Genomic DNA, 22,366 nt, shown 5'->3' on the forward strand with positions numbered 1-22,366 from the left:
CGGGCCCTTCAAGCGTGATCCTGTTGCTGATACGTGGCTCTGCGGGACCGTGCGGTGCCGGCCCGGGGTGCCGCTCCGAAGGAGAAGGCCCGGGGGAAGGTGTGCTTCCCGCAGCTGTTCCTTCCTCTGGTCCCTCGCTGGGCGCCGTAGGCCCGGCTGCGGCCCGGCTTGGGGGGGGGACTACAGCTCCCAGCATGCACCGCCCACGGGCGCAAGGCCTGCTGGGAGCCGTAGTCCTCCCGTCCCTACCGCATCCCCGCCCGCAGCTGCGCAGGCGCCGTGTGCTCCCTGCCCGCGCCGCCGCTCGCCGTTGCCCTGCTGCAGGAGCCGCGTGCGGGCCCGGCAGCCCGCGACGGTTGGTCTCGCGCCGCGGCCATTGTGGGGCCGCCCCGCCCCCAGGCGCGCGGGTACCGAGGGGGTGAGAGCGGGGGGGGGGACGCCGCCCCACGCTGCCGGTGGAGCGGAGCCGCCTGTCTCTGGGCGCCGCTTCTCTCGGGAGCGGGCAGAGGCCCAGGCGGCGAGGGGAGGGCGTGCCTGCCCGCTGCTCCTGCGCACCGCGGTGACGGCGTGTGGTAGCGAGTCTGGGCGCGGGTCCCGTCTGCCCTCCTCTGCCCCTGGGGCCAGGGAGCCCCTGGTACCTGTCACACAGCGGGGCACCAGATCCCCGGAGAGGGCGATTAGCGTCTGCGAAACTGCATGGGGAGCTCTGCGTGAGGGGTGCAGAGGTGTCCCTTAGAATACCAGTAAGAAACCAGTAGTCATCAAGGACACGACTGGAAAATAGTGGGTTCTCTTTCACATAATCAGTATCCCACACCCATTCCCAAGTCCACTTTATTCTTTTCTTGGACAAATTGCAGCAGATGCTCTTTGGCCAGGATGAGGCCAAATTGTGAATTTATCTGAGGAGATTGAGCTAAAAACAAGAGGAAAGCAGCTCTGTGCCTGCTTCTTGGTGATACCATCTATATATTTTTGATACAAGTGGAAGCGGAAGCCTTTTGCTTGCAAGTCATTTGAGTTTAGCCTTATCATAATTGGAGTTTGGTTTAGGTATGTTAAGTCTGAGAATCATGTATCTTGTTAGTAAGGAGCATAGGCTCAAATTCTGACCATTTACCCTGAAGGCACCAATGATGTGTAGTCAAAGCCTGAGCAGGAAAGTAATCACAGAAAAAGCCTCTGAATACCAGGAAAACTAACGAAAATGTATTTATGAGGGTGAATGCAATAAATGAAAGTTTTTTCAGGCCTTTAATTTCTTCTTATTTTTTTTTTCTCTCCACTCAGGGAGCTGTTCTAAGGAACATGGAGGAGTGAGCTCCCTGCAGTTTCTTGAGTTTCTCATCTATCTGATTTTGAGATGATCAAATGTTTGGTGGAAGATGTGCGAGCCAGGCTGCGTTCTGGAGTGACTATCAACTCACTGGGGCAGTGTGTTGAGGAACTTGTCCTCAACAGCATTGATGCCAAAGCAACATGTGTAGCTATCAGGGTGGATTTGGAAGCTTGTAAGATCCAGGTGGTGGACAACGGCTCTGGCATGGGGAGAGAGGACTTAAATGCAATGGGAAAGCGGTACTTCACCAGCAAGTGCAGCTCAGTGGGAGACTTGGAGAACCTGATGTTCTACGGCTTTAGAGGGGAGGCTGTGGCAAGCATAGCCAACATGGCCAGCATAGTGGAAGTTTCATCTAAGACCAGCAGGACAGCAAAAACATTTGTGAAACTATTTCACAATGGGCAAGCACTGGAAGTCTGCGAAGCTGAATTGAGCAGACCAAGTGGCGGAACTACAGTGACCGTGTGTAATCTGTTCCATCAGTTACCGGTGAGAAGAAAGTGTATGGATCCTGTGTTGGAATTTGAGAGAGTGAGACAGAAAGTAGAGGCTATTTCGCTGATGCATCCTTCTGTTTCACTTTCGTTAAGGAATGACGCTTCTTGTTCTATGGTGCTTCAGCTCCCTAAGACAAGAGATGTATACTCTCGGTTTTGTCAAATTTATGGACTGGGCAGATCACAGAAGTTACGAGAAATAAATCATAAGTCTGGGGGATTTGAGCTAAGTGGTTATATCAGTATTGAAGGACATTACAACAAGAATATGCAGTTCTTGTATGTGAATAGAAGGCTTGTTTTAAAGACAAGACTACATAAACTAATTGATTTTTTATTAAGAAAAGAAAGTGTCATTTGCAAGGCAAAAAGTGGCCCTGCGAGCAGACAGGCTAGTTCAAGTCCTGGTCGCCATCGTTGTGGCCCAGAGTTGTACGGGATCTTTATTCTCAATGTGACCTGTGCGTACAGTGACTATGATGTGTGTCTGGAACCTGCAAAAACTCTAATCGAGTTCCAGAACTGGGATGTTCTTCTAACTTGCATAGAGGAAGGAGTGAAAATATTTTTGAAACGACAACATTTATTTATTGAACCGTGCAGTGAGGATATCAGAGAGTTTAATGAAGATAATGACTTTTGTTTGTATAATGCTCCAGTTCTGAAGCCCTCACTCTCTGACGAGAAGAGCATCCAAGACAGTTTTAAGAAAGCATGTGATGAAATTGTGGATTCCTATGAAATGTGTAACTTGCAATCAAAAGATGTCAACAGGAAATCTGTGACTGGAAAAAAATCTTCGAATCTTATAGAGTCAAATAAAAATCCACAGGAAACTGAAATTGCCCCAAATCAGAAGATTGCTGAACCATCTGATCCATGTAGAAACAACAAAGTGGAGATTCCACTGCCCAGCAAAGATGACACAGCTTCTGATTTCATTGTATCAAATATCTCAGAGCAGGAGCCAAAAGTCACCAAGAGTTCCCAAAAAGCATCTGATACTCATCTGAAACCTTCAGAAAATCTTCATTCCTCTTTTAGTGGAGGGGCCAGATCAGAAACAAGAAAAATAGACAGTTGTGGTGACCTGCAGCATCGTGCAGAGAATTACATAAAAGATGTGGGAAGCCAGCAAGGCAAAGTAGTGCAGAAAAGCAGTATGGTCCATATCTTAAATAATGATGTTACTCAATTGCCGTCTGAGAGAGAAGACCCTACTGAAACAGCAATGGAACTGGAAACTGTCTCTGGAAGTTCATTGATGAGGCTGTGTAATGCAAGAAGAGGAGACGGGGAAACAGCTGGAGTGATAGATGATGCTGGAAGAGGGGCTGTTAGTTCAATACCATTAAAATTGTGCTCTACAGACGTCATAACACATGTTATGCAAAATGAGCCCCCACATGAATGTGAACAAACAGAAACAAATCTTGCATTAAACATGCAGTGTGGACCCGGCCCTGTCAGTGCCAAGGATATTTTTGGCCAAAAAGTGAATTTTCCGATTCAGTCTTTAAATGCTAAGGATATTTCCAGTAATACAAATAAAGAATATACACCTCCTTACACCAGAGAGGTATGCATGGCTGATAATAATGAGTGGTTAGAGAGCAAAACTTCGTCAAATCAGGTGAGTAAGGGGATGGCTATGCCTGTTGCCACCAGTAAAAGACATTACGAGACATCGAATGTTACAGAATTGCTGCTGGCAACTTCTTCAGGTATTCCTCACAATAAAGTTATAAAAAGCACTAGAAGACAAATAGCTGTGCCAAGATCTCAGCCCTCTAAGAAGCTGGGCTTGTCCACACAGCTGGGTTCATTAGAAAAGTTCAGGAGATACTATGGGAGAGTCAAGTGTACGCTACCAACACCATTGTCAGAGCAGAGTGAATTTGGTCTCCCGGTTTTTAATTCACAAGCTAATTGTGACTTGTTAGAGAATGAGAATGACAACAATGGTAGTGTGAGCATTTGTGAAACTCCAACTTTGGAAGACGCAGATTCTAATAATAGTAGCCAAGTTTTTGGTTCTTTGGAAGAGACTTTATTCTGCAGTGGAGAAACTTCACAGGACAAGCGAGCCCTTTGTCAGAGTCCTTTGACATTGGCTGATTACTCTCAGGTTAGTAAACAAACCATAAGTTGTAAAAGGTCTCCAGGATCGTTATCATCCAAACTGTCCAGAATGAAAAGTGACCACAAAGAAGTAGAACAACTTGGTGACCAATTCCAAACAGTTTCAAATAGAAAAGAGGGCTACTGTTTTGATCTTGTATCTTCAAATAATGATTTTTTATACAATGCTTGTCAAACATATAAATCCTCAGTGGAAAAAATGAGGGAATGTAATTACAGCATTTCTAAGGGGGATGCAGGCTCGCCATCAGATGGTACGAGAGCAGAGTCTGTGAAAAGTACTGTCAGCCCATCACCACTCAGCAGCGTAGAAGGGGAGTACACAGTCTCTTCAAGCAGAGTTTTGTCATTACCTGCTAAAAAGGATTGTACTAACATCATCTGTAAAGATAAAAGTACGTTAGATGAATCCTCAGAACAAAATTTGAAAGGTACTGATGTTCCCCATATGACCTTCCCAAGTAACTTGGACTTCTCTGCAGACAACACAAGCACAGGCGATCCCAGGAATGATTTGTGTTGTTCTGACTGGCTGCAAGATTTTGATGTTTCGTCGGGTAAGACAATATACATCAATAAAGCAACTGGACTGAGCACCTACAGCACTCCTCCTACGGAAGGATTTCAAGCTGCCTGCATTCAAGATATAACAACAATGGCTGTGAATGTTGTCTCGGAGAATGGTAAGAGGTGGGGTGGTGGTTGTACAAATGGGATGAGGAAAACTGTGTTCTGTTAGATGCATAAAATATCTTGCTGACATCACCTGACAGTTTATACCAAAATATCTGCTGCCTTACCTGTAATAGCTGTATGAAAAGCAGGAAAGTGTTGGAGACTATGGAGATAGTAACACATTAACATTCAAGATATTGAAAGATAGTTTTTAATAAGACAGTAAAAAGAAATGTCAACACCTTGTCAATTAAGAGGCAGCTGCCTGTGTATCATGACATTTACTGTGATCACAGTTATATATAATTGTCATATACAAAGTGAGGGACATACTTTAAAGGAAGCGAACTAGAAAAATTTTGTGGTTTTTAACATTTTGTCCTAACTGCATACAAAATTTAAAACAGCCCTTGAAAAATGAACAAAAATCTAACTTTTTCACTGCGAACGTGTCATCTCCTTTCCGCAGATTTTGGAAGGCTATTCCTTCATACTTAGCTTTGTAGGAGATATTGTACAGCATTGGTCGTGGTTTGATGATGGAGCTTTTTTAGGGGTGACAGGACACTACATTGTATTGGTTTTTCAGCAGTGTGGTGTTCATGAGTCTTCATTGATCTATCTGTTGGGTTTGGCTCTCTGCGTCCTCCTGATCTGGCTCGGCAGAGTAGTGTCTTTGGTAATTTTCTCTTCCATGGATATATCTTTGTTCAAAGTTGTTCCTTGGTCTGTCTATAGGCAGATTTTATGAGTGAAGATGCAGCCATTTGTCTTGTAGACCGTATTTTCTACTGTGTAATTTGTTTTGAAAAAGTAGTTTGGACTTCTTTCTAGATCTTTCTGCTTTGAAATATTTGTCTAATCAATCATGATAGCCTCTGGTTTGTTCCATTTTTGTCTGTTACTTCCTTCTTTATCACCAATCATAGAAACACTGGTGCAATAGGTATTTTGGTTGTCAAGCTATACCCTTTTCATTATAATAATTGATGCCAATAATTCTTTATATCTATTGTGTTCCACTGAAGTAACTTTGTTACAAGGAGAACATCTCTGTTTTTATTAGGTGAAATTACTTGCAAGCACAAATGTACACTCGTTGACTAACACTTTTAATTTTTGAGGTTTACTAATTTCTCTTGCCCACGGTGCTGTTTAGCAGCCAGCCAAAGCACTGAGATGTGGAGCTTGACCTTCTATCCAAAATATTTGAATAGCGCATTCATGTTTATGAAGAGAATACCTCACATACCCATATGCTTTCTGATTATGTATAGTCTGTAGTCTTTGAAGATGTGTATTGTGTTGCATCTTTTTACCTCCAGTTGTTCTTTCTTAGCCTTATCATTGGTGTTACTCTCCATCGAATGAATGTCAGACCTCCCAAATCTTCACAAGGTGTTTGAACTCTGGTTAGACCCTATAGATCTTAGATTTTCAAAGTTCAACAAATGTGTTCTTTCACACATTTTTCAAGCAAAAGGTATTAATTCTTTTTAGTCATAGGAATAAACACAGCACTTATGTCTTTTGATGTTGAGCACTGTTTTGGACTGCTGTTAAGACCCAGGAGTGGAATAATTTCTTCACTTGCTCTGCATGCTTTCATTTTGCTTTTTAGAGTAGTGTCAGTAACCCCATGGTGTTGACTTAGAATTTCATAACCCATGATCTATAAAAAACAGCATCTCATACACAAATTTAGGGAAATTACACTGGTTGGTGGCAGGTGGAAGGAGGTAAAAATAATCCATATCCTCTTTTCCATGACAGCAGTGGCCATCCGCTGTTTTTTCCAGTCACATGCCATGTGCACAACAGAAATGCTAGATTTTGTAGATTAGACTCAGGCATCTTTGTACTGATTAAACTGATTGCAACAGGAAAATTTATCAAGCTTCAGTTCACCATCAGGTGCCTTTCTGAATAATCTAATGCTATGCATTTGTAGTATGTTAACATCCCAGTTCAACTTGGTCTTCGTTGTTACGCCAGCTATGTTTGCATTTTTTGTTACTTTTATTACATTATTGACTGATATATCATTACACCAGTATATTTTAATGATCTAATTGAGGCAACTGAAAGTGAATACTCAAGTGTGATAATTGTATGTGGTTTGCATGTATAAAGTAGATAGATTATTACCCTCAGCACCTTTTCTGATGTTATTTGTCAGAAAAATTGTATTAGTACTATCTCTGCCAGCTCTGAATTCTCACTGGCCTTTGGGCAAGAAAATCCTAGCTTTATGAAAAATGTATGTCCTGAACAAGGATTTTCCCTGCAGCAAGAAGCAGGGAAATGAATCTTTGTTTATGATTCTATGTATAAAATACTGGATTTATGTTCACATAGATGATAAATGCTTCTATGAACTTGAGGGATAGTATCTTTCAATGATAATAGCTATGAAAGTTCTGAATTAGGTAGCATTCTTCAACTTGCCACAGTTTACCAGGAACCACATCAAGCCATCTTGTCCTCTATTCTGGGATTTGTGACAATGGGATGCTGAGTTACTCTGATGTGCTGGGCTGCCAGTTTGGATTCTTGAAAGGATTCTCACCCCCAGAGTAGGACCATCATTGGTCCTTACTGGAATGGAGCCAACAGTCAGGAGTCTACGGACTGGCCTAAGATCTCGTAAAGCCTTTTCATACGGAGCTTATCGGCACGCAGCTGGTTTTCTTTGGCGTTATCACTCTGCCACTTTTCCTGAATGCACACCCTTAATTTCTTAGTAGAAAGGAACTTTATTAATTCATTATTATTTCACAAAGAATAGAAGCTGAATTGTACCAAAGGAAGGGTGAAATGTTTACCACTGTGCTGGAAATCTGAGCCGCTTTTCTTAATAATCTTGATAACAGTGCTGGTTTGTAATATCATTAAATCATTTCTGGGTGGGTAGGAACATGTTGTTAGGCTTACTCTGATATCTCATGTGGTCTCACTGACTTGTAATTTTCAGTTTTACAAGTTCCTGATAACTGTATTAAGTATTGATAGGAGTGATGATAGACTGACAGTTTTGCCACACCTTAACAGAGGGAGGACAAAAGTGTTTTGATATTTGACAGATTTTACTATATGCTTCCTCTTTCCTTTGGGGATAACACTTCTGATTGCACTAATTCTGGAAATAATTCTTATGTGATTAAAGCAGCAGCCAATTTTTAAGAAGGACAGTCTTGCAGAAGCCACGATAATATTTTAAAATAATACATTTCCTGATGCTAGTGTGTCTGATAATTCTCAGCTTTTTACAGGTGTGCTGTTATTTCTCAGTGTTAGACTGCAAAATCTGTGGGATACTCTAATTTGTACAGGGCTAAGCACACACTCATTTATGAGCATATAATAATTGTATAGCTTTTTGTAATTTTGCATGCTGTTGAATCTGCAGCAGTAAATTTATATTGTGTTTAGGGATTCAGTTCAAGTGCCATCCCTTTAGAAGTGAGATTGTGCTACCCTTCCTTCCTAGACCTCGAAAAGAGAAGACTGTAGCAAGCCAGGATCTGAGAGGTAGGGCCAGCTTTCCAGGACACAGTGTTCTGTGGTAAAAAAAAAAATCAAAGAATTCTCCCAGATGGCCCAACAGGAACCCAGAATTACTCAAGGTCTGTTAACAATGGGACTGTGTGAGTCATCTCAAATCTACAACTGGAAAAAAAAATCGTTTAGGGTTGAAGGCAGGTTAGGGGATACTTATTTACAGGATGAAATACCCAGTTCTTTGTTGAATTATGTCAGTAGTTTAAAGAATAATTACCTACTCCCTTCTTTGTACTCATTCCAGCCTTGGAATGTGAAAAATAGTTTCAATCCTCACAATTTTTTTTGCAGTGGAAAGGATGAAATAATCTTTTTGGTATGTGGCTTTGTCCAGAGGGAGTGGGTAGCTAAACAGGTCTTTCTTTCCCCCCTCCCCCCCACCCCATTTCCAGGGCCTGTTGAATTGTGCTGCAGCTTGTTTAGGAGTCAGAAAGCTGCACAGTGTCCTTCCTTGTTAAAGCAGACGATAGAGAAGCCCAGTCTCATGTTCCATTATTTATTTCTACATTCTCCCCTTTTTACGATGGAAAAAATTAAAATCATGAGGTAGAGGTACCCTTCTATGCACCTGCTATTGATGGATGGTGGTAGTCCCTGTATTATATATGTGTTCTTTCCTAGATGCTGAAGGGGAGTCTCTCCAGTCGTTACTTTCAGAATGGGAGAATCCTGTTTTTGTTCCCTGCCCAGAGGTAAGTATTGTCTCACATCTCATGCTAAAACAGGAGTCAGTTTAGCCTTCTGTTATTTTCTGACATGGGGACCAAAATTGCAAATATTGTAACCGATGCATGTAAGTTATTCAGCGACATATTAGACTATAGACCTGGCAGTTATGTGTTTTTATGGACTGTTTATATGTAAGTCATTGTTGTGGATTTATTCAGAGTCAGAGAAGCAGGTATCAGGCTAATCTTTTGCTTTATGTCATTTGAAAAGCAAAACATTATTGTAAGCTGCCTTTCCCTCTACAGAGATAATAATCTTAAAATTAAAAGTTAAAGGATGGCAAAATTGTAATACAGTGTCTGTCCTCTTTGTGGACAGAGTTAAAATAACCCAGCTTTCTTCTCTGGGATGCAATGGGTCTTTTGCCAAGTTTATTTTACTATACTTGTTTTTATAGCCTGGCAGGATTATAGCATGTGAGAGGGGAAACAATGTTGGAGCTTTTAGAAAAACTTCCTTTGTTGTCATGAGGTAGCATTATCTTTAATCATCATGTTGTGTGTGTGTAAACATATGTATGTAACCATTTCCACCTGCAAACAATAGAGACGGAGTAGCAAACCACCTGCTGGTGAGTTTCTGAAAAGGAACAGTTCTGTTCAGTTGTTGCTGTGACATGTACTCTGACTCATTTCAGGGTAATACATCTTTTGTAATGCAATCTGCTGAGACCTCATGTAGGCTGATAATTAATTTCAGGTTTTCTGTTAGGTACTCGAAATCAGCTGAATGCATTGAAGTTAGCAGGTAGTATCCAGGTGGGAAAGTATATGAGGATAGAAGCAAAGGGATTGCCGGATGGTATCTTTAGCTATTCTTTGTAGAAAGCTTGGATTGTCAAAATACAGAGTTATTTCTAGTTTTTCTTAGAGTTGGTTTGTTGGGAGTATTTTGTGTGTGTTTGGTTTTTTGCCATATCCTTTATAGCCTTATACCCTGCTTGATCTGTAATTCTGTTTTTACAGATTGCCATTGATGTGACCAGCAGTCAGGCTGACAATCTGGCCGTGAAAATTCACAATATCTTGTATCCTTATCGTTTCACCAAAGACATGGTTCATTCAATGCAGGTACAATATGATCTATTACTAGTTTTCACTCCCAAATTCCCACCCCTCCCCGATGCGATTTGCTGATGTTTCTGCCTGGTAGGAAAGAGGTATCCAGGGAAATAGTTCGTATCCCTAATTTTCACAAGCACAAACAGAATTCTTGGTTGTTGTGTGATACCGGCAGACATGTGTGTCATGCTAGATCTTAGCATCATCTCATGGTTAATCAGCTGTCAGCAGGTGACTCTAAAATTCCTTGACTCTATGGTTCAATCAAATGAAGAGGCAGCCCTGTTACTGCTGCTTAGAAACACTGTTAACTAAATGATATTTCAATGGGCAGTTTTTTATATTTATTGTAGGCATTTGCTTAGTTCGTATTCCTCTGAAATCTGTGTCCTGTATCTTCCATTTTTATTGACCTTAGAAATGTAATTCTTCGGCAGAGTGGTTTCGAAAGCAAATCCCACATTTCGTGGAAAGACTTGAAATTTCACTTTAAGATTTATGTCTGCTCTGAAAAGTGATTCTTAAAAATGGCACCATAGCATCAAGTTTAACTGTTTTAGTGCTTCTTTATCCAATGTTTTGAATGTTAGCTTAAAAGCTAATGTAAATGTATGGCTTCAACTTAAATTCTTTGATGGTTTGCCTGGATAGAAATGCCAAAGTGGATTCTCTCCCTCTCTTGCATCCCAATGACAAAAGGCTTACAGGCCCAGTTAGTATTATTCTCATGCAGTCACGTTGCTGACTTTGAGATTGCAGGTTCTGACTGTGTGGGGCATGGTAATGTTGATCTCCAGGGTGGACAAGGATCCAAATGATTCCCTTACTTATGTTGTGTGTGCAGGAGTAACAGGAGTAAATAAAGTTATTGCAGTAAACAGATTATGTTTTAAAAAGACAGGAGAGGAAAGCTGGAAAATGGAAGGTACCATTTTTCTGTCACTCCTCATAATAAGAGCTGTTCTTTAAAACTTACTGAGTGGTTCTGTGATTAACTTTACCTGTGTAATGTTTTCCTTTGTATGTTTTTAAGAAGGTAAAGCTAGAAGAAATTACCACTTCCCATCTCTGAAGACGCTAAATACTGCCTTCAGTACCCTATAGCAATTTGGAGAATCTCTGTAGAAAAGACCAAAAGCACAAAATGTTGCATCATGCCACAGGAAAAGAATAAAAAGAATCATTAATGTCTTGCATCCCTGCAAAGAAATAGGATTGTCTATTCAATTTTACCTAGGAGGTGACAATGCACATGTTGTGAGACAGATAATTCAGAGTGAGCTCTATCTATGTGACCTGGGGAGAAATTCCTCCCTAACACCGCATCTGTTAATTTAAGTCTAACAATAAGATACTGAAAGCATTGTGCATCCCTGCTCAGTATTCCCTGTAGCTCTGGTTGATTTCTGATGCTTGAGGGGAAGGTGGAATCAAGTCACACAGGCAAATTCTACATCAGAAAATGAGGGGAAAAACAATGCTTCCTGGCTCCTACAGATGATCAGCATAAGTCGTTAAACACAGGGCAGGTTAAGAAAGGTTGTTTACATTCTCTTTTGGTGATATCAGCAAATCAAATACTCAGAGTCGCTGTGCACAGCTTTAATTCCTAACTCAAGGAGGCTTCTACATGAGCATTTAATCCATTCTGTAAATTTCCAGCTCCACCTTAGAACAATTAGAGCTCTTGCCCTTATGACTCTCTTTGAAAAAATTGATCCAGAATTATTTTCTTGGATATTTTGAAACACTCTCTTTGTTCCAGAATGAACTGTTTCATGACCGTTTTATGGTCATTTGACCTTTTGCCAGTATTGCCTTTTAGCTTAAGTAATTGCTGCCTTTTCCATATTTAGCCCCTCACTGTATTTATAAAGAATAATTATATACCTTCTCGGTCTCAGTTTTGCTAGGCTAAATTCTTTAAGCCTCTGGGATTAGAAAAGATGTGGTTTCCACTCCCTTAATCATCCTACTAGCTATTTGTGGTGCTTGATCCATTTTGATTGTCATCATCTTTTGTTTACCTTCATTTTAAAAATAATTTTACCAATGGGTAATGATTTTTCTGAGTATCTTACAGGTTCTTCAGCAAGTGGACAATAAATTTATTGCTTGTTTAATCAACACTAGGAATGAAATGGATAAAAAGGCAGGTAAGAGTGGTTGTTAATATGAAGTTGAGGTGGCTGTCAAGTGCAGTTAGACTGCAGAGGGAACAGTTGTGTTTGTATTATCTTCTTCTCTTGGAATGATATTGTGAGTAGAGGAAAATGTTAGTCTTCACTTGAAATTTCCTGGATCTTCTTTATCTTTATTTTGGACGTTGTTGAATGTTCCTACTGCCTTCAGATTAGTGTTATAAAAATAGATTGTACTCAAATTACTAACATCTTTCAGACTCTGTTCACAGTGTGTGTACGTATTCATTGTTGAAGCTTGCTGAAGCTGTACAAAAAGGGCATTCAAAACCAGTAGTTTTTGTAACATTTTTAAAGACTGTATTAAACAGAACAGTTTGTGAGTGACCTCAGCTCTCTTTCTGAAATTAGATGAAGATGTCAATAGACAAGAGTTTCTGACTCAATCTAATTACCTTAATTTAAATGCCAATTTGGATCACTAAATTTCTGTTCAGTAGTGACTGTGTTCTGCCAACAGCCTTCTCCTCACTTTATTTCTGTAAAACTGGCTGATAGTTACCTTCTAAATGATGGCCTCTGGAGAGTGGTCATTCTTCACACCTGTGCTGTTGTCTGGTACCAAGTTGCCTATTTCTCATCTCTTGTGGCACATTTTTAGATGGAAACCTCTTGATTTTGGTGGACCAACATGCAGCTCATGAACGGATCCGCTTGGAGCAGCTTATTGCAGGTGAGGATTCAGATGGTCTTAGGAAGAAAGATAATCAATGCACAGAAAAGTACAAACGAGCTATCTGAAAGGGAAAGCTTGCTAACTAACTTATTGTAAGGATAAATCTGGGATGTACGGAACCAATAGGATATTCATTTTTTGTCTTTATCCTGATCCCTAGGAGAGTGCAGACATTCAGTATCTGTAGCAGTCATAGTATTGGCAGCTGAAAATTGTTACACCGTTTCCAAAAGTAGAAGATACGCTCCCTACCCACAGAACTATCAACCTAAAATAGTCCTGACATAATGAGAGAGCAGGAAGACTGATAGGAAAAACAGTGAAGAGGAAATAGAACAATATCAAAAAGATTATGTGGTTATGCTGTGAAGAATAAGACATGGGATGCAGAGTAAAGAGCATAGTTCATTTGGTTCCTTTTTGGCTGAATACTGTGCTTAAAGCCTAAAATTTCCACAATTTGAAACTGTTTGCAAAGGGATAATGGTCTTCTCTGTAAGCTCATTAGCCGTTGGTTTCAGTGTTAAAAAGCACAATAGCCATCCATCAAGTATTTAAAAATCATTGACCTTTCTTTTCATCAATAAATACTGCACAGTTCCTGCAGAGAGAGTTCCAGGAATTCTGCTCCTTTTGGTCAGGTACTGAAAAAAGTTAAGGACTGAAGGGAGAAATGTTCAATGAATAGTATTTTAATGCCATTTATATCAGACTTTTCTGTGGAAAAATTGCTCTCTGTGAGTTGGACTAAATATATCAGTAGGTTTTTTTTGCTATTTAGGGTGACTCTTTTTTGGAACTGGTGGGAAAAAACAAAGTGGCATTAACCAACCCTTCCCCAGAGACTAGATGTCTGGTTTGTGACATTCCCAGTCCTCCACGAGTTTCAGAAGGCATTCTGTGGTCACTTTTTAATCCAAACAGAGGATTACATGCCAAACCATAGGGTCATTAAGGGTAATGCCTGCGTAAATATTCTGAGAGGATACTTCTAAGCGATTCATTCACAGATTCCTATGAGAAGGAAGCTGCAGCATGTGGCAAGAAGAAATTACTGTCCTCCTCCATCTCTCCCCCTTTGGAGATTGAAGTTACAGAAGAACAAAGAAGATTTCTACGGTTAGTAATGGCCAATAGCTCTAAACTTTTGGGGACGGCTCTGTTGACCAGGAAGATCTCTATATATTGCTGGGTTACCATGAAGCTCAAGGAAAGAAGCTGTTGATTCTTTCCCGAGCTGAGACCAATGGGCTATATCTGTGCTGAGGAAAATAAGTGTGCTTCTCAGGCACATCGTTACAACATCCCAAGACAAAACCCTGTGATGTGCACCTCTGTGCCTCTGCAGTACGCTCTGGTTTCCCTGGGAAAGTAAACCTTCATGTGCGGGCCAGGAGAGTGCCAAAGCAGCCTCCAACAGATCCTACTGTCTGGGGCTCAGGACTTGCAAGTGCACACTAGAGCGCAGTGCCCATAGTGTCGATCTAGTCACTGATTTAACAGGCACTGTTTGAGAAGAGCAGGATGGGGTATGGAAAGTTTGTATTGTGAATCCTTCAAAAATGCATTCCTTAATCCTAGGTGCCTGTCAAGAGTAACTAATGAACACTGTTTCCCAAATATTTCAGAATGGTGGCCTAGCTACTCTTAGGATATTTAACTTTGGTACTGCAAGAGTTTAGATACAGATTTGTGGTTGTCCTATTGGACACTAATCAAACCTTTTTTCCCCAAAATCCCTGTCTATCACCTGCCACATGCATTTATGGGTTTTTTTCCTTGCATTGTTCTTCATTTTCAGGTGAAGTTCTATCTTAACATTCACAGGACTACTTCATTATTCTCAAACTGCTCTTTTTTGTGATGCCTGTGGCAAACAGTTTGCCTGTGGCAAACAGTTTTTAAATCACTCCTTTTTAAGATTGTTGCCTATTATAGGGATACACTTGTTTGGCGTAAAACCCTTTTTGGGTGTATTCTAATCATAACAGTATCACTGCTGTATCTGTTTGGTAACTCTTGTGTGTGACAATGGCCAATACCAGAAATTCCAAAGGAAAGTGTAAAGCACTATTATGTTCCACCTGCCTTAGGGAAAAATGTGAGAATGTAACCGTTGCAGTTCATAGTTCAGTAATATTTGGGTGCCTTTGTTGTTCCCACCTCTTAACGATGTTCTTGCTAACATTATAATATTTGTAATGCCTCTTGTTCAACTTTGCATTATTTTTGCACTCTTCTTTGTATGTCTTCCATTTCTGATATATCTACTTTTGAGACTGTATGGCCAAAATTGAATACAATATACCAAGTGAGGTAGCCCATTGATTGTACAGTAGCTTTGCAGTTGTGCCCATATTTTCTGCCTATTATATCCACATCTGATATTTTGTCTGCTTTCTTGTCTACTGCTGCTTGCATGAGCTGCTTGTTTATTGAACGGTCATGACAATGAAACAGAGTTGTAGGGTTTTTTTTTTATTTTTGCTATTTATGTAGAAGCCAACAAAATGTACAAATAGATCAAATTATTCCTGATAATTTGCATTTATTTGTCTTTAGGAGCAGTGAATTCAGGTTTTTTGCCCATTTTTCATTTTACCTTTTTCATTCATCCTACTGATTTCATTCATCATTTTTCTACTTGTTTTAAGTTCTGTTTGAGTTTAATGTCATCTTTAGTCTCAGCTAACGTTAATAATTTTGTGTTTTCTACAAATTTGCCTGCTTGACCATGCCCCTTCTTTTCCACATCGTTAATAAACAATTATGAAGATACAGATCAGGACTCATGTCATGTGGGACACTGACCGACCAACTGTTGCCAGCGTACCTTTCTTCTGTAGTCTCTAAATCATGACAAACGTTACTTCTCTAGCCATGACAACTTTTTGCATTTGCATTTCTAGCCACGTTTAAGAGATAGCACCAAAGGTTTTTTGAAAAACCAAATAAATTCTGTGAGCTACTTTTCTTCATCAGCTATATCACAAACATACTACAAAAATAAGTAAGATAAAGTAAATCAGAGAGGCGTGGTTTTCTTTCAAGGACACTGCACAGTGGGATGCCAGTTGTGATTTTCAGTTATCACTTAAGGTAATTGATTCAAGCAGCTTACTGGTGCTGGCATATACTGGTGCTGGCTTGCTGGTGCTTTTATTGTGTTGCTCTTTAATTTATCAGTATTTATCAGCAGTTTGTCTCTTTACCATCACTCTGTGAGACTATCCTAACTAAAAAGTTACAAATTAAAAGTACTATGTAAAAATCTAAATTCTGTTGTTATTGTTGCTGGCAGAGTATGACTATATTCTGTGGTAAAGTTTGATGTAATGAAATAAATTAACTTCCCTAAAAGACCTTTCTCTTCAGCTATGCTTGCTATTTAATAGTTCAGCTGGACCTCTGGTTCACCTGCAGCTTTGATTCTGTTATTTGTCTACTAAGCATTGTAGTAATGCATTGTTCTGTTGACTTTCTTGAACTTCCTTTTTTTTTTTTCCCTTAAAAGAAAAGAAAAGACCTGATTGACTTCAATAGCTGCTTGGATTCTGTCATTTCACCACAGTGGGCTTTTTCTGTCTTTCTCTGCTCTTGCTGAAGGCTATACGCGTCTTCTTTTTTTGGATAGAATTACACGAGTCATATCCATATGGAAGCTAATAATTGTATTATTCTCGTGACTGAGTTTAGTAAGTTTAGATTAGCTTCTTTTTTGTTCAAAGAATCTCTTTTCTAAAATTCACCTTCACCACCTAAGTGAATATTCCCTGAGTTAATAAAATAAACTTTATATTGTTACAGTTGTTTTCATTTTGAAGACAAGTTCTCATCTAACTGTGAAGTCCTATTTTTGTGTGTATTTTCCCATCCACAGGGTGACATATGTCAGATTAACTAGAGGTTGTTCTTTCATGGGTTCTCTTTGCTTAATGGGATATAAAGTTAATTAAACCAGCATAAATTTCTTACAATATTTTTTTCCATCGTACGTACTTGCTATTATGTGTCAATTGAAATGACAGATTTTTAGGTTAGACCTAAAGGAGTCTTTATGCTGCGTAATTTCAGTATTTGGAATGTTTGTGTGTTAAACCAGACACCTCGTGATCTTTAGAAAAGATAGATTTATAAATTTAGACATAAAGCTTCTCTCCACATAATACAAGAACTCTTAGATCTTGTGGTTGTGGAACATGAAATATGCCCAGTTGATTGGAGTGAAAAACCATGGCTGAATGTCGGCTGAAAGGGCAAAATTACTTGGAATCTCATGATGTATGGATTTTGAGATTGGAAACTGTTGCAGGAAGAAACATATATGGGGATTACAGAAATATTTACGTATGCTGTGGAGACATAGCTACTGTGGTTGATGTCTAATTTCTGATATTTTTTTTCCTCAGATGCTGCTACAAAAATTTGGAGGACTTGGGTCTTGAATTATTATTTCCTGAGACCAACAGCTCCTTGATTCTAGTGAGGAAAGTGCCACTGTGTTTTATAGAAAGAGAAGCCAATGAATTACGACGGAAAAGACAACCTGTCACTAAAAGCATTGTGGAGGTCAGCTGTGGATATGGGTGAAATTGTGATACTGGGTCTTGTTCTGTGTTAATACCCCAGGTATTAAAGTATCTGTTATGAGGGAGACAGTGAAGTCCCTTGGCAAACGTGGGTGCCATCCCTTTTAGTAGCTAAATAGTCCCACAACTGAAATCTCTGTACTATAACAGAAATGATGGGAGACTGTTTCTGACTTGGACTAGTGGAGAAGCTAAGAAAAATAGTATATGATGCAGATGTTTCAACAGGTCACTGCTCATGAATGCTTGAATGAACAGTAAAATGATCAATACTGCTGATACAGAAATATTATTTGTTAGGATTTAAAGTTGTTTTCATGAAATCTCTACATGGGCAGTGCAGCTTTCTAAAAGCTGCTGTTCCAGATGTTCTGTAGTTTGAGGAAGAAATTGTTGAACTGATTACTTGCAGTTTCCATTGTAAACAATTCTCCACAATCATAACCGCTTCAAGGACTCCTTAAAAATTGTTTCTGGAGTACCATATTCAATGGCTGAGCCATTGTGAATCAATCCAGTCTTGCCATACATCTCATTTGATATGAAAAGAAGAAACAGAGATGATGATTCATCTGATTAAATTTTCTTTTCCAACCTTGCTATAATCGGGAAGAACTCAAAATGCACTCTTCTAGTGTGATTTGGGAGCCAAGGGCACTAAAAGTGGCGGAAGAGGGGATCAGGTCTGTGCTTCACGAGCACTCGTTCTTAGCTGACGCCTCAAGATCTCACGAGCTTTTTGGCAGATCTGTTCTGCAGCCCTTTTTATTTTAATTAGGACTGGTAGCACCTATTCATGATCGATTACGAATTGATTGCATTTTAGACATGAGAAAAGAAATCCATATGGACTATTATCCAAAGAAGAAAGGGCAGCTATTCAAAGATAACATGCATTCATTGCACTCTAAGGTATAAGAGTTCCATTATATCCACAGATGGGAAACTGATGCAGAGAGAAACCAAGTGATTAGTCTAAAGTCTGATAAGATACTTGTGAGACTTGCACCTCGATCTTTCACACTGTGGTCGGTGTACTAGCAACAGCATCATTTTTCCTGGTTCTGGCAGTTACACAGTAAATTATACATAGATGTGGACAAACCAGGGTATGGGCAATGAAAGGGAGAAATAGCAACTGATGATATTACCTTTTTCTTTCCAGGAGCTTATGCAAGAACAAGTTGAGGTGAGTTGCTGTCTGCTTCTGAAGTTGACTATAATAATGCAAAGCTTACTGCATGAACCAAAGGGAGTAAGTGTGTCAAGCTCTGTCGTGCTTTAACCCCAGCCAGCAACCAAGCCCCACCCAGCCGCTCGCTCACTCCCCCCGGTGGGGTGGAGGAGAGAATTGGAAGAGTAAAAGTGAGAAAACTTATGGGTTGAGACAAAGACAGTTTAATAAGTAAAGCAAAAGCCGCGCACGCAAGAAAAGCAAAACAAGGAATTCATTCCCTGCTTCCCATCGGCAGACAGGTGTTCAGCCACCTCCAGGAAAGCAGGGCTCCATCATGCATAACGGTTACTTGGGAAGACAAATGCCACCACTCTGAAGATCCTCCCCTTCCTTCTTCTTCCCCCAGCTTTATATGCTGAGCATGACGTCATGTGGTGTGGAATATCCCTTTGGTCAGTTGGGGTCAGCTGTCTCGGCTGCGTCCCCTCCCAACTTCTTGTGCACCCCCAGCCTGCTCGCTGGTGGGGTGGGGTGAGAGGCAGAAAAGGCCTTGGCTCTGTGTAAGCGCTGCTCAGCAGTAACGAAAACATCCCTGTGTTATCAACACTGTTTTCAGAACAAATCCCAAACACAGCCCCATACTAGCTACTGTGAAGAAAATTAACTCTATCCCAGCCAAAACCAGCACAGCCTCAAATGAGAGAGGTGGATTAGATAATCCACTAGCTTTTCCTCATTTTTAGTTTCCATTGTGCTATAGTTCTTCCTTTTTCTCATATGAAATGGAAAGTAAGATGATGTTCCCTTACTACTTTTAGCTAGTGCAGACCACAGGAGGAGGAGCACGAGGGACACTGCCTCTGACGTTTCTGAAGGTGTTAGCTTCCCAGGCCTGTCATGGTAGGGAAACTGTACTTTTCTTTCATTCTTTTTTTTTTTTTTTTAAACCTTTAAGTTTCTACACAACATGCTCCCAGGGGCAGTGTTTTCAGAATGCGTTTGCAGGAATTCCAGGATTACAGACTGTGTGTCTCATAGGGACGAGGAGATAATGGTCTTTTCATGGACAGCCCTGTGAGGGACAAGCAATACTGCTCTGATTTATTCATGTATGGGCCTAACATACTTTCCAACCCTCACATGAAACACAGATAGAACACAGTTCTGAGATGCACTCATCCGTGTGAGCTCTAAACCATTCAAATAACAGCTCTGTGAAGGGGTAAGGGGAGATGCTGGAATCTGCTTGAAAGCAAGCAGGAAAGAAGACTTAGACACTCTTCCCAAAAAGCATTTTTTATTTCACATAAGTATCAAAAGTGCTAGTTTAAGTGTGCCTGTGACCATTCAAGTATTTTTGGAAGGAGTGCAGTAAGAATTTACATCTAAGGGACTATGGCTTTCCAGCACCTGGAAATGAGCAGACCTTACAGGTGTAGACTGCACTAGCTCTAGCCTCTTGTGGCAGTTCCTGTGCCATATACAGCATTAACAAGATTACGCTGAAGGGGTAAATGTGAACCAAAAGCAATGATTTTTGTGGAGTGTCACTGTATTCTACAAATAGCAGACAATTATATATATTATATATGTGATTTTTTTTGTATCTAAAAAGTCCCATGGCTGAAAGACAGATTGCAGATGGTCTTGTGCATCTGTGAAGGCTAAAGATTGCAAACACCTCTGAAATGACTCCCTAATGTTCTGCTTGGATTTCCTCTGGATGCCATTAAGTGCTCACTGGTGAGAAAGGACTTAGTGGCAGGGCTAGCATTTGGTCTTGGAACTGATGCCTGTCAGTGGCAGGCACATAGAACTATGGAACTGATATTAGCTGTCATTGTGGTTTAATACTTTTTGATTTGTGAACTGGTTGTGTCTTCAGCTGTAACAACACACACACACACAAAAAAAAAAGGCAAAAAAAAGCCCATTTGCCTCTTGCAACGTCATCTGAAAAGCCAAAAACTAATAATCTTACCATCCATCAGACTTGGGTTAGGTGAAAGTTTAGGCCATGGAAAGCTGATCCTTAAGCAGCAGGCTGGTTAATTGAACTAAGCCCTAAGTCTGCCACACTACAGCCTTTGGGCTGCCTTTGCAGCCTCCCAGCTAATCTTTGGGAGCTTCCTCGTTTTCTGTGAAAACCACAGCTGCGGAGGGAAGTCTGCTGGGTGGTTTGAATTCTGTTTGGCAGTGCGTGCCAAATTTGTATCTTTTTTTTCAGGAGCTATTAAGTTTAATGAGCGTTTGACTTTGGAGGAGAGCTGCAGGCTTATTGAAGCTTTGTCATCTTGCCAGCTGCCCTTCCAGTGTGCTCATGGAAGACCTTCCATGATGCCTCTTGCAGACATAGACCATCTACAGCAGGAAAAGCAGGTATTGTGTGGGACACAGACAATCCACACTCTGGATTATCAGAGGCATGTCGTCTATGTGTGTGTTAGAACTAGAATGGGTCAGTTTGAAACCATCACCACTGGCTGTATCTTACTTGAATTTTTACATAGCTGTTACCAATAAAATAAAACTTTAGAACATTAAACCTCTGTCCTGCAAACACTTTAGCAAGGATCTTACCATATTTCATTTGAATGGTCACATCAACTTGAATGGGGTCCACTAGGCCTTTAAAGTTAAGTATGTTTGCAGTTTTTAAGTGTAAAACTTGGAAAACCTGTGAATTCTGATATTCCACTAGTGGCAAAGATGCTAATTAAACAAAGATGCATACTTCCCCAAAGTTTAAGATGCTATAAAATGGGGGAAAAAAGCAAAGAAATAGCAACATTTAAATTAAAAAAAAAAAATCATTACTCCTTCCCTTTTGCTATTACTGTGCTATATTAAGTGATGAAATTGGATTCTCTTGAAAGTCAGGTGGGACTTTGAATTAGATATTAAAAAAACTTGGGAATGACTGTATTAGAGCAAAGAGTATGGAGCATTGAAGCTCATTTACTTAGTTATGATTTAGTGCTTCTTAATTTTTCTCCCTCCAGCCTCAACCTAATTTGGCTAGACTGCGGAAGATGGCGCGAGCATGGCACCTATTTGGAAAAAAAAGACCCTAATCAAAAAAAGTTAAGACTGTAAGCTGCAACCACTAGAAGTGTTGGTATGATCCAGGCCCCCCTGTTGTTAGACAACAATGGCCTGTGTGGAGCCAAGTTTCTGAGACAGTGCGGTCACCGAAGTTCTGCTCTGAGTACTGACCTAAGAAGCAGAGACCAGCGAGAACACGGCAGGAGGAGCCCACCCTTGTAGCTTGGAGAAGCATCTTCAACATTAAGGAATTACATTGTAAGCCTGGGCCTCATGTCAGTGCTTGACTATTAGAGGCAAGAAGTTGCAGCCACTTGCAGTTACTGAAGTGCTTTTTCTCTCCAAGCACAGCATGATTCTCTTAATAGAGAGGAGACTTTTAATTAATGTATTTTATAGTGCTTTGAAAATGGGGAGGTATTTATTAATAAAATCAACACTAAACTCTTCCCTTGGGCTCATGGCAGTGGTTGGAATGAAGATTGACCAGCTTCATAGTATACATAGCCCAACTTAGGATCAAAAAACATTCTTTTTATTTAACTAGGCAATGAATGACACACCCAGCTGTTTTCTCCAGCTCCCTGCAGTTTGCATTTCTTGAGTGAGAGATTTCTAAATCCTAGCATAGCCCCACGTTCTCAGGGTACAGAAACTTACCCCCACAGAAT

At 40.4% G+C, this 22,366-nt stretch overlaps 1 protein-coding gene across 12 annotated transcripts; it reads left to right on the forward strand.

The window, feature by feature from the left end:
* Positions 1 to 277: 277 nt before the first annotated feature.
* Positions 278 to 22,146, forward strand: MLH3 (mutL homolog 3). Of its 12 annotated transcripts, none has more exons than XM_075151520.1 (13): positions 290 to 407; positions 1,291 to 4,664; positions 8,089 to 8,187; positions 8,839 to 8,909; positions 9,912 to 10,016; positions 12,091 to 12,163; positions 12,810 to 12,881; positions 13,895 to 14,003; positions 17,294 to 17,453; positions 18,639 to 18,662; positions 19,469 to 19,550; positions 20,878 to 21,029; positions 21,653 to 22,146. In XM_075151520.1, exons 2-13 carry the CDS (start codon positions 1,364 to 1,366, stop codon positions 21,722 to 21,724), a joined length of 4,320 nt encoding a protein of 1,439 aa, XP_075007621.1. In that variant the 5' UTR covers positions 290 to 407; positions 1,291 to 1,363; the 3' UTR covers positions 21,725 to 22,146. The 12 variants fall into 12 exon arrangements, 11 of the variants coding, with proteins under 11 accessions (XP_075007619.1, XP_075007621.1, XP_075007622.1 ...); XM_075151521.1 differs by lacking the exon at positions 21,653 to 22,146 and having other exon boundaries at positions 1,291 to 4,376; positions 4,464 to 4,664; positions 20,878 to 21,411; XM_075151518.1 differs by lacking the exon at positions 21,653 to 22,146 and having other exon boundaries at positions 278 to 355; positions 20,878 to 21,411.
* Positions 22,147 to 22,366: the final 220 nt, after the last annotated feature.

The sequence above is a fragment of the Calonectris borealis genome, chromosome 5 (genome assembly GCF_964195595.1).
Source record: "Calonectris borealis chromosome 5, bCalBor7.hap1.2, whole genome shotgun sequence".
Taxonomy (NCBI): domain Eukaryota; kingdom Metazoa; phylum Chordata; class Aves; order Procellariiformes; family Procellariidae; genus Calonectris; species Calonectris borealis.